The 11,188-nt window shown below is 46.7% G+C and overlaps 1 protein-coding gene across 1 annotated transcript in view; it reads left to right on the forward strand.

Annotated features, from left to right (window-relative positions):
- Positions 1-2,610, forward strand: part of LOC110300124 (myomesin-2-like) — a 70,168-nt gene extending 67,558 nt beyond the window's left edge. The window contains exons 34-36 of the mRNA XM_029480673.1: positions 223-254; positions 335-390; positions 1,834-2,610. Coding sequence (XP_029336533.1) covers positions 223-254; positions 335-390; positions 1,834-2,145 — 400 coding nt within the window. The 3' untranslated portion in view covers positions 2,146-2,610. The remainder of the gene's footprint in view (positions 1-222; positions 255-334; positions 391-1,833) is intronic.
- The last annotated feature ends 8,578 nt before the right edge of the window (positions 2,611-11,188 follow it).

An 11,188-nucleotide genomic window follows, 5' to 3' on the forward strand; every position in this document is an offset into this window, starting at 1 on the left:
AACAAGATTCTGTTCCCCAGATACCAGGACCCTCTACCAGCTACGTCCATGAGATGTAGCTCTTTCTCCTTGGAGTCCTTGATGTGACCACCTTGGTTTGNTTGATTCTCATTTCTATTTCCTTGGTGCNACTTGTCCCCTAACCTGCAGAGTCAGCCATTCTTTGTGGTCCCCATGACAGCTTTGTCTACCCAGAACATAGCTCTCTGTGTCATCTTCCAGGCACAAGCTCATTATTTTCCATTTCCACCTTGGTATCGCTTGGTGTCAGCATCAGGCCTCCTGTAGGATCTCCCCGATGGTGCCTCTTCAACCTGACTCTTTTCCATTGTAGATCGTGGCAAGGTGATTGGCGGCTTACCAGATGTGGTGACCATAATGGAAGGCAAGGTGAGAGCAGACGGTTGGGGACAGGGCTGGGATGAGTGTCATGTTGCAAGGTAGAGCACAGCGTTCATCTCAGGATGGAACACAGGGGAGCCCAAGAGTAGGAATCCTTCCCCACTCAGCCTGCATGGCACTTAGAGCTACCTCACATTGTGCCGCCGCCCTCTGCAGAGGTGGGATAGCTTGAGGGTCAAGGTTGGGATATACCTTAGTGTTAGAGGGATTGGCAAGTACNTGAGGCAGTGGGCTTGACTCTCAGCACTGAGGTAAAAAACAGCAACAACAACAGAAATAACAACACAGCAGCAGCAGCAACAACAACAGCAATAGCTAGTATTGCAAATCCTCAAACACCAGTTACGTTGTGTGACTCAAGGACTTGTTTTAAGGACTTTNGTGATCATGGGTGTGTTGGCATCTGGTTCAATGGCTTCTCTGAATGAGGTGGTGGGTGAGCTCTCATCTGGTGTGGAACTGTGAGCTGCCACCTTCGAATGTGAGCAGTCATAACTTCTTCAATATTAAAGNAAAGAAAAAAAAACCCTGCTCCAATTTCCAAGGTCATTTTAGAATCTATAATTGAGGTTTTAATTTGCTTCCCATCAGTAGAGTTATTGATATCTAATTGGCACCTCTGCTGCATGATTCTAGCTCAATGTCACAGGGACATAGGCACTTGAAAGGACTTTATTAGGCCCAAATGCAAAATTTATAGACCTCTTTAACAGCCAGCGAATGCACAGAAAGCTCCTGAGATGGAGGAACTGTGACATCACAGAAGATGGGACTGTGAAATGAACAGTCACAGGCTGAAGTTTCCAGGGGAACTTGGAAGATAGACCCCTCAATCTAGATATAAAGGAAGTGTAGGGGCTGACAGATGCTTCATCTGGTAAGAGCAAGGGCTCTTCATCTCTTAGGGTGGAGATTCAGCTCCCGGCCACCATGCTGGNTGCCTCATCACTTCTGCTAACTCCACCTCTAGGGGATCTGACACCTAGAGCTACACTTACACATACATCCCCACACATAGACATATGGGAGTACACAAAAATAAGAATGAGGAATAAACAAACTTAAAAAGTTTAAAAGCAAGTTCAACGGGATGATGATAGAGCTAATCCACCCTCCAGGGTTAACCCAGATTAGAGCTTAGAATAGGCAGAACTATTCCACAGTTTTCCTTGGGCCCTCCTCCATAGCACAGGGCTATGCTCCTACCTACCTTCGGAGCTTGTGTCTACACCTACGAGGGGTTGTTGATGTAATAAGTGATCAACAGATACCGGGGGCATGGCTGAAATCAGTGTGGCCTTTTCTTTCTTTTGAAAATGTATTAGTGGAAGATTCCATACATGTGTACGGTACATCTGATCATACCCACCTGATCCCCCCTCTCGTGCACATTTTCTAACGGCCTTTACCACCCACATTTTCCTTCCCAAGACCTTGAACCTCACCTGCACAGTGTTTGGAAACCCCGACCCTGAGGTGGTCTGGTTTAAGAACGACAAGGACATTGAGCTCAGCGAGCACTTCTTGGTGAAGATGGAGCAGTCCAAGTACGTCAGCCTGACCATCCAGGGGGTGACGGCGGAGGACTCGGGCAAATACAGCATCAACGTGAAGAATAAATACGGAGGAGAGAAGATTGATGTCACTGTCAGCGTGTACAAACACGGGGAGAAGATCCCAGACATCTCACCTCCCCAGCAGGCCAAACCCAAGCTCATCCCAGCTTCCACCTCATCTGATTAAGGGAATCCCATCTGCCCTGGGGCTGGAGAGATGGGAGGGAGGTCTTAGGATGTTGTATGCTGTGCTGAGTGGGTGCCAGTTTGGCGTGATGTCACGTGTGGCCAGACGGGCGACTGCACACTAGGTTTTTGATCTTGCACTTTCCGATGCAAACTATCTGTGTGGAGGTGAAGCGAATGTTTCTGAACATAAGGCTGTAAGACTTGTGTGAGGCTGAGAGTGGATGGTAGTGGAGAGTGGGCTGAGAGAGGGCAGCTGGCACATCCAGGGTCATGGGCATGTGGACTGAGGCTCAGATGGTCCTAGCATGTGGTGGTCTGTATAGTTATTACCATCCTGAGGGAAGTGGGGGGGGCTGCAGGGCACATCTCTGGAAACCCTTTGGGGAGCCTTTGAGCATGGTACGTGCTTACCTTTTTGTCTTGCTTTAGGCTAATAATAATAATAATAAAAAACCAAAAGGCATCTTGTTGTGATTTCTATGCCAACATCCTGCCTACCTACATATCCCTATCTTGGCTTAACCCGTTTCTCTGTCTTTTATGCTTCTGTGGTGTGTGGACCATGTACCATGTCCAAAGAACCATGTGGGAAACAGTCTCCCAGAGGGCTCCCTCCTATAACTCCATCAACTAGATGCAGAGGACCTTCAGTCAAGAGTCCTGAAAGACTCGAATTGTGTGACTCTTTCAGAGCATGGATTTAAAGACTTTTGTAGAAGGAAGCAAACACGTGTGCGTGGCTTTGCCCTGTTCTGGCATACTGACTAACCAGGCAGATTCCCAGGGGAAACAGCACCTCATTGGCAAGGGGGACTCCAGTAGCCACTAANGGGGAAACAATGGAAGGTTGGGTGTGTATAGACTACTTGGGTGANGTTGAAAAGTGCACAGGGTGACTGCAGGCTTCCTGTAAGAGGCCCAAGTTCCTCTGTTACGAAAGTCATACCACACTGGTATCACAGTTGCTTTGGAGCAGAGAGGTTCCTGGGTTAAGTACCCTTATCCCTTTATTTAACCAAACACTTGAAGAAAGCAATACCAGGGAAAGGAGAGTTTATTGCCTCACAGTTCACAGGCATGGCTGCAGGAATCTGAAGCAGCTGGTCTCACAGTGTCCATAGCCTATAATCAGAGATGCAAACCCTGGTGTGCAGGTAGGTCACTCTGTCTCTATTCAGTCCAGGACCTCAGCCTACAGAAGGGTGAGTCTTCCATCAAGTTAGCTTAATCTAGAAACTATCTGTTGTATGACAGAATTTTTCACAGGGAGATGCAACACATATGTATGCCCCCAACTGGGGAGGCCAAAACAGACCAGAGTTCAGATATACCAAAGTCCAACTTGGTGAACCAATGGGGTTACTTATAGGAGTATGGGTGAGGGGATACTTACAGGAGCAGAAAAGATACGAAGACAGCTACATCACTGAAGCCCACCACCAGCATGAGTGACAGCTCACAAAGCTGGGAACCTGGAGCACACTGCTTAGCCTTCCTTCAGTCAGATCAACAGCTGGAGAGTGTCCTTTTCAGGTGCCTCAGTTGAACCTCTTCCAGGGAGCTCAGGTGGTTTCTGTATTTTCTAGGCAGCTGATCTGGTCTCTGAATCAACTTCACTGCTTCTCTTCTCTGAGGGTTTTTGCAGCTTAGCTTCCTTCTATCTGAGGGAGACTTTCAACTTTTATTGGTTAATCTGGCAGGGAGGGGCCTAGTGAATCTGGTCAGCTTCAGGGACTTCCTGAAGCTGTTTTGAGTTGTTCCCCTTCCTGCTTAAGGAGCTTCCTTGCAGGATAGAATGCTTCAATCTGAGGCAGCTGTCACACAGCAGTCCCTCACCTNACAGAGGTTTATGTCCTACTGAGTCTGAGTCTAGATCCTGTTAAATAGTACTGATCACAAAGGCCAATCCTTTTAACGTTCCCTCATACTTTCTTCCTTAGATGATATTGGCATCCTGAAATGCCAGCATATCCTGCTATAGGCCAGGGAGTGGCCACAAGGATGTGGCTAGTCGTTTTCCATTCTCAGTCACATGGTCAGACAGCTGGGTTTATTCCATCTTATGTCTCACGTACTTCCAGAACACCTGACAGTCACAGACTCTCTTTTATGCCAGACCTTTATATATTGGGGCAGAATTCACTGATTTTCTAGCTTAGAAACATCATGTCTTTTCATTTAGCAGTTGTGGTACATAAGACAGGGTTGCAATTTATTACAGTCATTTTACTTTATTTTTAATTATGCATGTGTATATGGCTCTGAATCTGCACCACACACAGGAACATGGCTGACTTAAACATATTGTTACAGCCTGGCTCTTCCTGCTGGCTGTGTCAGTGAAAGAGCATGGTGGGGGGCCCAGCTCAAGCANGAAGTGCAAGTCCTTTAATCTTCTGAGGAACTTAATGCTGTCTTGCTATGTCTGTGAGAATCCTTCTTCCCTCCATTCCTTGCCCCACCCCTCTCTCCTCCTTTGGCACAGGGGATGGAGTCTTAGCAGGTACTGTACCAGCTAAGAAATCTTCCTACTTATAAGCAACATTACCAGTCCAGTCCANCCATTGACAGCTTTTTTCTTCCACCCTTTGACCAAAATGAAATTGTGTAAGATTAGAACACGAGTCACATTCATTTTGGGGAATGATGTTTTTCCATCAGTGAGATAATATCTACTCTTAAGGTAATTGTGAAAGCACCCAATTTATGGTAAATGAATAGATATTGAGAAGTAAGCCGGGGGAACTTAAAAACTGTTTCCAAATACCAGATGTTTTCTGGAGTATTCACGCACGCATCTAAAGTCCATAGACAACAAACCACAACNTGCATCTTATGCAACACCAAGACCTCTTCTCCAGTTTGGGAAAAGATGTCCACTGCTGTGCAGTGCTGTGTGACATTACACTCTGCTCGCTCCTCCGGTGGCAAGAGGGTTGCTTACAGCAAATGCTTGCTTTTTTTTTTTTTCTTCTTCTAGGAAATGTTTTAACTCAAGAGAGTCCGCACATGAATGTTAATGGCTTAGAAAATTAAAAACCATAAATAGATTCCAGAAATTGAATTTCATAAAGTGTAGATGAACCGTAATGATGACACCAAGCAGATGTTTGCGACGAGAGAGGACAGGGCTGGTTCGTCACTGGCAGAGGCTGATTGTAGAAGCACTTAAAATAATTAAAACTGTTCTTGACTTGAAGGTGACTTTGTGTCCACATCCACAGAGAAGGGGTTGGCAAACTGAGGGCTGAGCCCTGGCTGTGGTTCAGGGAATGCTTGTTTTCCACCAGGGCAGATTTCCAGCCAGGTAGAGGACTGCTATGCATGCCTATAATGGGGACCATTTTCTTCCCACATCTCAACGNGGTACTGTATGTACTCTTGGGTTTCTCCTAAATGAGAATTCTCACAGCTGGATAATTTCAGGTGGAGGGATGGGGTCTCTTCAGGGAAGTGGGAGGAAGTCAGTGTATCGGAAGGACCACCATTAATTCACTTTTGATTCAAGTAGGTGGGACAGGAAGTTCTGAGTGAGTGGAAACCAGTAACCGTTTGTCAACAACCATTGCTAGTTTCTATTGTCTGGATAAAGCTTCCAATGGCATCTTCCTGATGCTGCTCCTCTCACGTGTGGACTTCAGGAAAGTGATCGCCAGTCTTTCCTCTGCCCATTCATAAACCTCCTCACAGTGCCCTGGTTTATAATCAGGACTCAGGGCCAGCCCTTTGAAATGTCCTTGTCTCTGCTTCACNTGAGGGCAAGATGCTGACTTCAGAATGCTCCAGTCGTTAGAGGATGCTGCCATCACATAAGCCAATGCCTGATCTACCTCCTCTCCTCTGACCAAGGCCAACTGTGAACGCTTAGTTTATTCCTCAGGTGTCCTGGCTGGTTTTTATGTCAACTTGACTCAAGCTGGAATCATTTGAAAGGAGGGACCCTTGAGTGAGAGAATGCCTCCATCAGGTGCAGAAGTAGGGCATTTTCTTAATTAGATGGGGGAGGGGCCCAGCCCATTTTGGATGGCACCCTTCCTGGGCTGTCGGTCCTGGGTTCTGTAAGAAAGCAGGCTGAGCAAACCATAGGGAGCAAGCCAGTGAGCAGCACTCTCCACGGCCTCTGTATCAGCTCCCGCCTCCAGGTGCCTGCCCTAACTTCCTATAACGATGAAGAGTATTATGGAAGCCTAAGGCAAATAAACCCCTTTGTCCCCAAGTTGCTTTGGTTATAATATTTCATCACAGCCATAGTTACCCTAACTAGGACATTGGAGAGTAGGGTCCCTCCTCTTCTGGCATGAGCCTTGTCTATACATTTTTATTTTTTTGAGAAGTATCTGTTTAGATCCTTCGCCCATTTTTTGACTGTGCTGTTTGTTTCTTGCTATTGAGCCTTAGCAGTAAAACATGGACACCGTGGAAATGATCACAATAAGACTAACCCAATTCCTAATCTCTGTGGCTGTGTGGTGATCAGCCTGTCTGTCGACTTGATGGAGCTAGGATAATCTAGGAAACAATGCTCTGGGGGCATCTCTGAGGCCCTTTCAGGGAGATGTCGCCGAGGAGGGAAGACCCTGGGTATATGTGGTACATACATTCTGGAGGGCCTGGGTAGAATGTAGACAGAGGGATGAATACTCATTCATTCCCCTGCTTCCTGCCTGTGGGTGTCATGTGTCCAGCAGCCTCAGCTTCCTCTCTGTCTTCACTATCAGGATGGACTGTGCTCTCAGCCAAAAAAACTCCTCCCCCTCCTCCTTCTCCTCCTCACCTCCCCCTCCCCTTCCCCCTCTCTCCCCCCTCTCCTCTCCTTCTCTCCTCCTCCTCCTCCTCTTCCTCCTCTTTATCTTCTTCCTCCTCCTTCCTCCTCCTCCTTTCTCTTCTTCCTCCTCCTTCTTCCTCCCCCTTAAAGCAAGGAAAGTAACTTATCTAAATACTGAGTAAAATTACAGATAACCTTTATTTCTGCTGGGAACTGCTCATAACACCTAGTTTTACATAGCCTGACATTTGGCATACGTGCCCACAGCAAACACATAAGACATGATTCTGGGGTGAAGCTATAAAGTGAGTTCAGGCATGTAGTGTGGCCTGGGATAAGTGGACAGTCATTGGNTGAGATTAGGGAGCCTGCCTAGGTATCTTTCTCCCAGAATCCAGCCATCTTCTATGTGGNGCTCATCTGTAGGAGAGAAATAACTGTGGCATTCCCCGTAGCCAGCTTCTCAGCTGTNTCTTGGAGTTCAAGCTCACACGGAGCTGGCTTTGCAGGGCCTCTCAAAGGTATCTTGGATTTNATCGTACATCCAGGCTCAGACTTTTTTCTGACAAGTGCTAGTTTCTCAAAAACCTCATGTCCTTTATTTATTTTGTGCATGTGTTCCTCTGGATACACACATGCCGTGGCTTACATAGAGGACAGGGGAAACTTGGTCTGAGTTGATTCCCTCCTTCTGCCACCTGGAACAGGCTCCTCCCTTCTCTCTGTTATTTATTGGAGTTAAGCTGTAAAACAATGGCACCCTCGGACATGCTAATTTTTAGTCTATTAAAGATTCTTGCTTCTTAATTAGGAAATTGGAAGGCACGAGCCAGCCTTCCTGTAGTTATCCCATAANTAGCCACTAGGTGGCGCCAAGACACTCAGCATAGCGGCCTGGCCAGCAGGCTTCCTTCGTGAGGAAACCATCACTTAAGAGAACAGAGATTGCTTAAGGAGGTAGACTTACCCCAAGCGACAAGGACAGGTCTGGCAAATTACTNTTTCCAGGAAATAGCAGGTCGTTCGACGGCAATAATATAGCGTCTTAATCTTCACGTGACTCACATTGGAAGGAATAAAACACACCTTGTGAGATATTACAAGGCTCACCTTACATCACTGAAGCCATAAAGGCGTGTGATCTATCTCTACATTAAGTCTGGGGTGTGAATTTTAAATATCCCATGTTTCAGAGAGGCATGACAAAGGCAGCAGGCTCCCTCATTTTTCAAAGCAGTAAATTACAACATTGGAATTCTCCCTGTTAGCTCTGGATACAGCAACACTATCAGGTCGTGATGGGATTTGAGTCAGGACTTCCTGGGTCTCCGGGGAGCTGTGATCCCAGGAGTCCTTCTCCGCCCTTCAGCGTCCTTTCTGCCAGCACTCTGCTTATTGATCATAGGTGGGAGGGGCAGTGCTCAGCNGCTCGGAAGCTCCCCGCTCTCCTNTAACGATCAAACCTAAGTTTACCACCCTTTACCACATTTTTAATTGATTCTTTGAGCAATGGTTAAAGTAGTGAATTGGATGNAAGATCACAGATGATAGCCTNATTTTTCACTGGCTTAAAGTGGATTAAATTCCTATTTAGACTTGCTTCACCTCCAGACTCATGGCCATAGTTTTTAAACAGAGCCTGTTAAAAAGGTTCCTGAGGGTGTTGTGGTGAGGGGGTCCACTCAATGGTATATCGACAGAGCAGAACCTCAAGTCAGCTCAGTGTTACGACTTTGAAAAAGTGTCACCGGTCCCTAGTGTCCCACATGACCTGCTGTGGTCTTGTGGATTGNTCTGTCAGCTCCTGCTCTGATACAGAGGGTCTTCAACTTCCCCAGACACACAAGCCCCGTTTTTTTCCCAATGTACTGCTGTAAAAACATGATCAATTCCCAGCACAGTGTTAGGGGCAATGGGTTTTACCTGGCAAGGTGACATTTCTTCTGTGCCTCAGTTTCCTTATGTGTAAAAAAGTGGAATCAATGCTCCGTGAGCTAAACCACATCCCTATGCACACAGGGGCTCTATTCCATGACCTTTATTCTGTCAGACACTCAGACACACCACGTCCGACATTCCACCACTGGGCCTTTGTTGTTGTCCTGGATGTTGGATTTTCCTCACTAGATTCCCTTCCAATGCCTCTTAAAATACGTTGTTCAGAGGCTTTCAAAGGTATGTCTCAGTCCTGCTAGGGATATAGATGGGCTGATGGCTGAGTATGGCTGTTCTGCCATCTCCTGGCTGCCAGTCTGTGAGATGGTCCATAAGGAACAAACTATACCATCAGCAACAGCAGCCATCATTTCTCCCCCTTTTTCCTAATCTTTCCTCTCAAGTCCTAACTAAATCATTAAAAACAGGTCCTAGAGACTGTAAGGAAAACTGCCCCGTGGCCTCCACAGGGTAACACACACAATCCCAGCCCGTGTTTGAACACATTCCGCTGGCTGACAGTCTGCTGGAGGCCAGCTCTGAAGGGTCATATCCATAACCAAGGAGCCAGCAAAGTAGAAGTTTGTCTCAAGCTGGTGCTTGGGCGGTTATCAGGACAGTGGAGATGGTCATGGGGCTACAGCATACAGCCAGCTCTAGAATCCAGGAGGGAAACAAGATTGTCATCTTCCAGTTATGGCACCAAGATTTCAAAGATCCCTGCAGGTGTGCCATCCTACTGAGGCACAGGGAAGGCTACACAGCCGGTAGAGTACTGGGTCCGACTGTAGATGTCTCATCTCAGGAAGGCTGTTTTGTGCAGACAGCAGTTTGGAGCCCAAGGCTAAGATGCAGACTTTCAGACAGCTGAAGAAATCACCTCCTGCCACTCTGTTTAAGGTATGTCCTCTGGTAGTCTGAATAGGAATGGCCTCGATAGACTCATGTGTTTGAGTGATTGGTCCATAGAGAGTGGCACTATTAGGAGGTGTGGCCTCAATGGAGTAGTTGTGGCCTTGGAGGAAGTGTGTCACTGTGGAGGTGGGCTTTGAAGTCTTCTACGCTCAAGCTACGGCTGGCGCAGTCTCCTTTTGCTGCTCACACCTGCGAATCCTTTGCTCATGAACAATGCCACTTGGTTCTGTTCTCAGCTGAGTTTTATTCAGCATTGTTCATGAGCAAAGGATTCGCAGGTGTGGTAGTCAGTGTGGATAAGACTCTCCGGAGACGCGTGTGTATGCAGCCAATTTGTTTTAGGTGTTAGACACGCAGACGGTGAGCACAGGACACCAGAACCTTCCACCCACTGCAGGTCCTGCAGCCAGTTCTCTAGAAAGGTGGGCCAAGGAGAGCTGTGCAAGCCGGAGGAAGCAAGCAGTGTTCTTCCATGGTCCTGGCTCCAGGNTCCTGCCTTGACTTCCTTCCCTGACTTCCCTCAGCGAGGGACTGCGATGTGGAAATGTAAGTTAAAACCAGCCCTTTTCTCCTCAAGCTCCTCTTAGGCAGAGTGGTTCCTTACAGCAACAGAAAGAAAGTTTTCTTTGGCTTTTNCCCCCCTTATCCTTTTAGGTATACCACACATGAGCCTACTTAAATTTTATTGTTTTATAATTAAAGAGATAAAACAGAGCATTTCCGAAATGACATGAATGGGCTTGTGCATGTGACACACACACACACTAGTTTAAAAAAACACTTTTTCTTTCCTTTCTTAATTTTAGAATTTGCTGTATTTTACATGAAATTGATATATAAAATACAGTTACCCATTACTTTGGCCTCTAATATTGTACTATATTTGCCTTCTGAGAAAGGCTTATATCGTTTCACATTTTTTATATTGAAAATAGTATTAAATGAGCAGTGCCATTAGCATCTTTGTGAACGTTTTCTAAGGTGTAAATTGGCAACAGTTGCTGGAGTAGGAATGACTAGCTGTCACCATCACATTACTGTGTCTTTTACTTGGAAACACTGTTACATCTGTGCTGCAGTTAGCCATGCCCTAGCTCTTTTCTCTGTGCTGGGGTTAGCCATGCCCTAGCTCTTTTCTCACGTTTGGTTCCTGTTTGGCACCAGGGGAAAGCTCTGGCTGCAGAGTGCTATGTCTTGATCCCCTTCTACCATTGGTTCTGGGAGTCTCCTTGGCGCCTTCACACTGACAACCATGTCATCTGCAAATGAGTTTTCCTGTCTTTTCAGTTCTCATACATTTCATCTTACTTGTGTCTGTGAACTAAACTACTGCTGAACCACCAGGAGGAGGATGGGGAGGAGGGGTGTGAGCTGAACCACCAGGAGGAGGATGGGGAGGAGGGGTGTGAGCTGAACCACCAGGAGG

This window comes from Mus caroli, chromosome 8 (genome assembly GCF_900094665.2).
Source record: "Mus caroli chromosome 8, CAROLI_EIJ_v1.1, whole genome shotgun sequence".
In the NCBI taxonomy this organism is placed as follows: Eukaryota; Metazoa; Chordata; class Mammalia; order Rodentia; family Muridae; genus Mus; species Mus caroli.